The sequence below is a fragment of the Octopus bimaculoides genome, chromosome 18 (genome assembly GCF_001194135.2).
Source record: "Octopus bimaculoides isolate UCB-OBI-ISO-001 chromosome 18, ASM119413v2, whole genome shotgun sequence".
NCBI lineage: Eukaryota > Metazoa > Mollusca > Cephalopoda > Octopoda > Octopodidae > Octopus > Octopus bimaculoides.
Window position 1 is genome coordinate 49,943,709 of NC_068998.1, and position 906 is coordinate 49,944,614.

General features: G+C 30.4%; 1 protein-coding gene across 1 annotated transcript in view; it reads left to right on the top strand.

The window, feature by feature from the left end:
- The first annotated feature begins 513 nt into the window (after positions 1-513).
- Positions 514-906, top strand: part of LOC128249882 (uncharacterized) — a 4,515-nt gene continuing 4,122 nt past the window's right edge. The window contains exon 1 of the mRNA XM_052974434.1: positions 514-693. Within this exon, the coding sequence (XP_052830394.1) occupies positions 654-693 (40 nt within the window). The 5' untranslated portion in view covers positions 514-653. The remainder of the gene's footprint in view (positions 694-906) is intronic.

Below are 906 nucleotides of genomic sequence, written 5' to 3' on the forward strand. Positions count from 1 at the left end.
TATATATATATATATATATATATATATATATTATTGTTAGCAATATAGATTAGTCTTTTCAAAAGCATGAATCGTAATGATCTACTTTGGTAATGTGAAGAATAATAAAATAATATTCTGCTTGGAACCTCAATGTGACACACATGCAGAAGTACGTTTGTGGGTGATTGTGGTGGTTTTGCAAGTATTTGTATTTTTAGTTTACATTTCTCCTCACAAAAGAAGCTGGTATGTGTGTACGACTGTGTCCGTACTAACGAGATGCATATGAAATAATACAGAAATGCAACCTTTTATTAACGTTCCACAATGCATATGATCGTCATTTTCAAAAATTTAATACACGTGTCTTTGGTGGCTTTAATCAGGATGATAAAATCAGTCCCCAGTCGTAATATACAATTTCGAAAGAAATATTTGATGCCAGATGGAACCGTACTTGTTGAAACTTAAATCATCAGAATACATTTAAATATGACATTTCAATCATTAAATATGTGATTAACAGCATATAGCGATGTCTATATTATGTATAGAGATGTATATGGAATTTTAGTGTGCGTAAACAGATGCTACATCTTATATATTTCTAAGTGCCACAGTTTTCCGTACACAATTATTCACTGCCAAAAGTTAAGCTTGGAAAATAAACCATGTTAAAATTGTTTGTTATAATATCTGCGCTCATTGCTGGTGAGTAAATGTAATATGCGTTATGCATATATATTCTTTTGAAAATATCTGTACTTATTTTCATATTCACACAGAGACACACGTACACATATAACTATATATATATAGATGACCCGGAACCGTGTGGTTGGTAGGCAAGCTGCTTACCACACAGCCACTCCTACTCCTATATATATATATATATATATATATATATATATATATATATATATA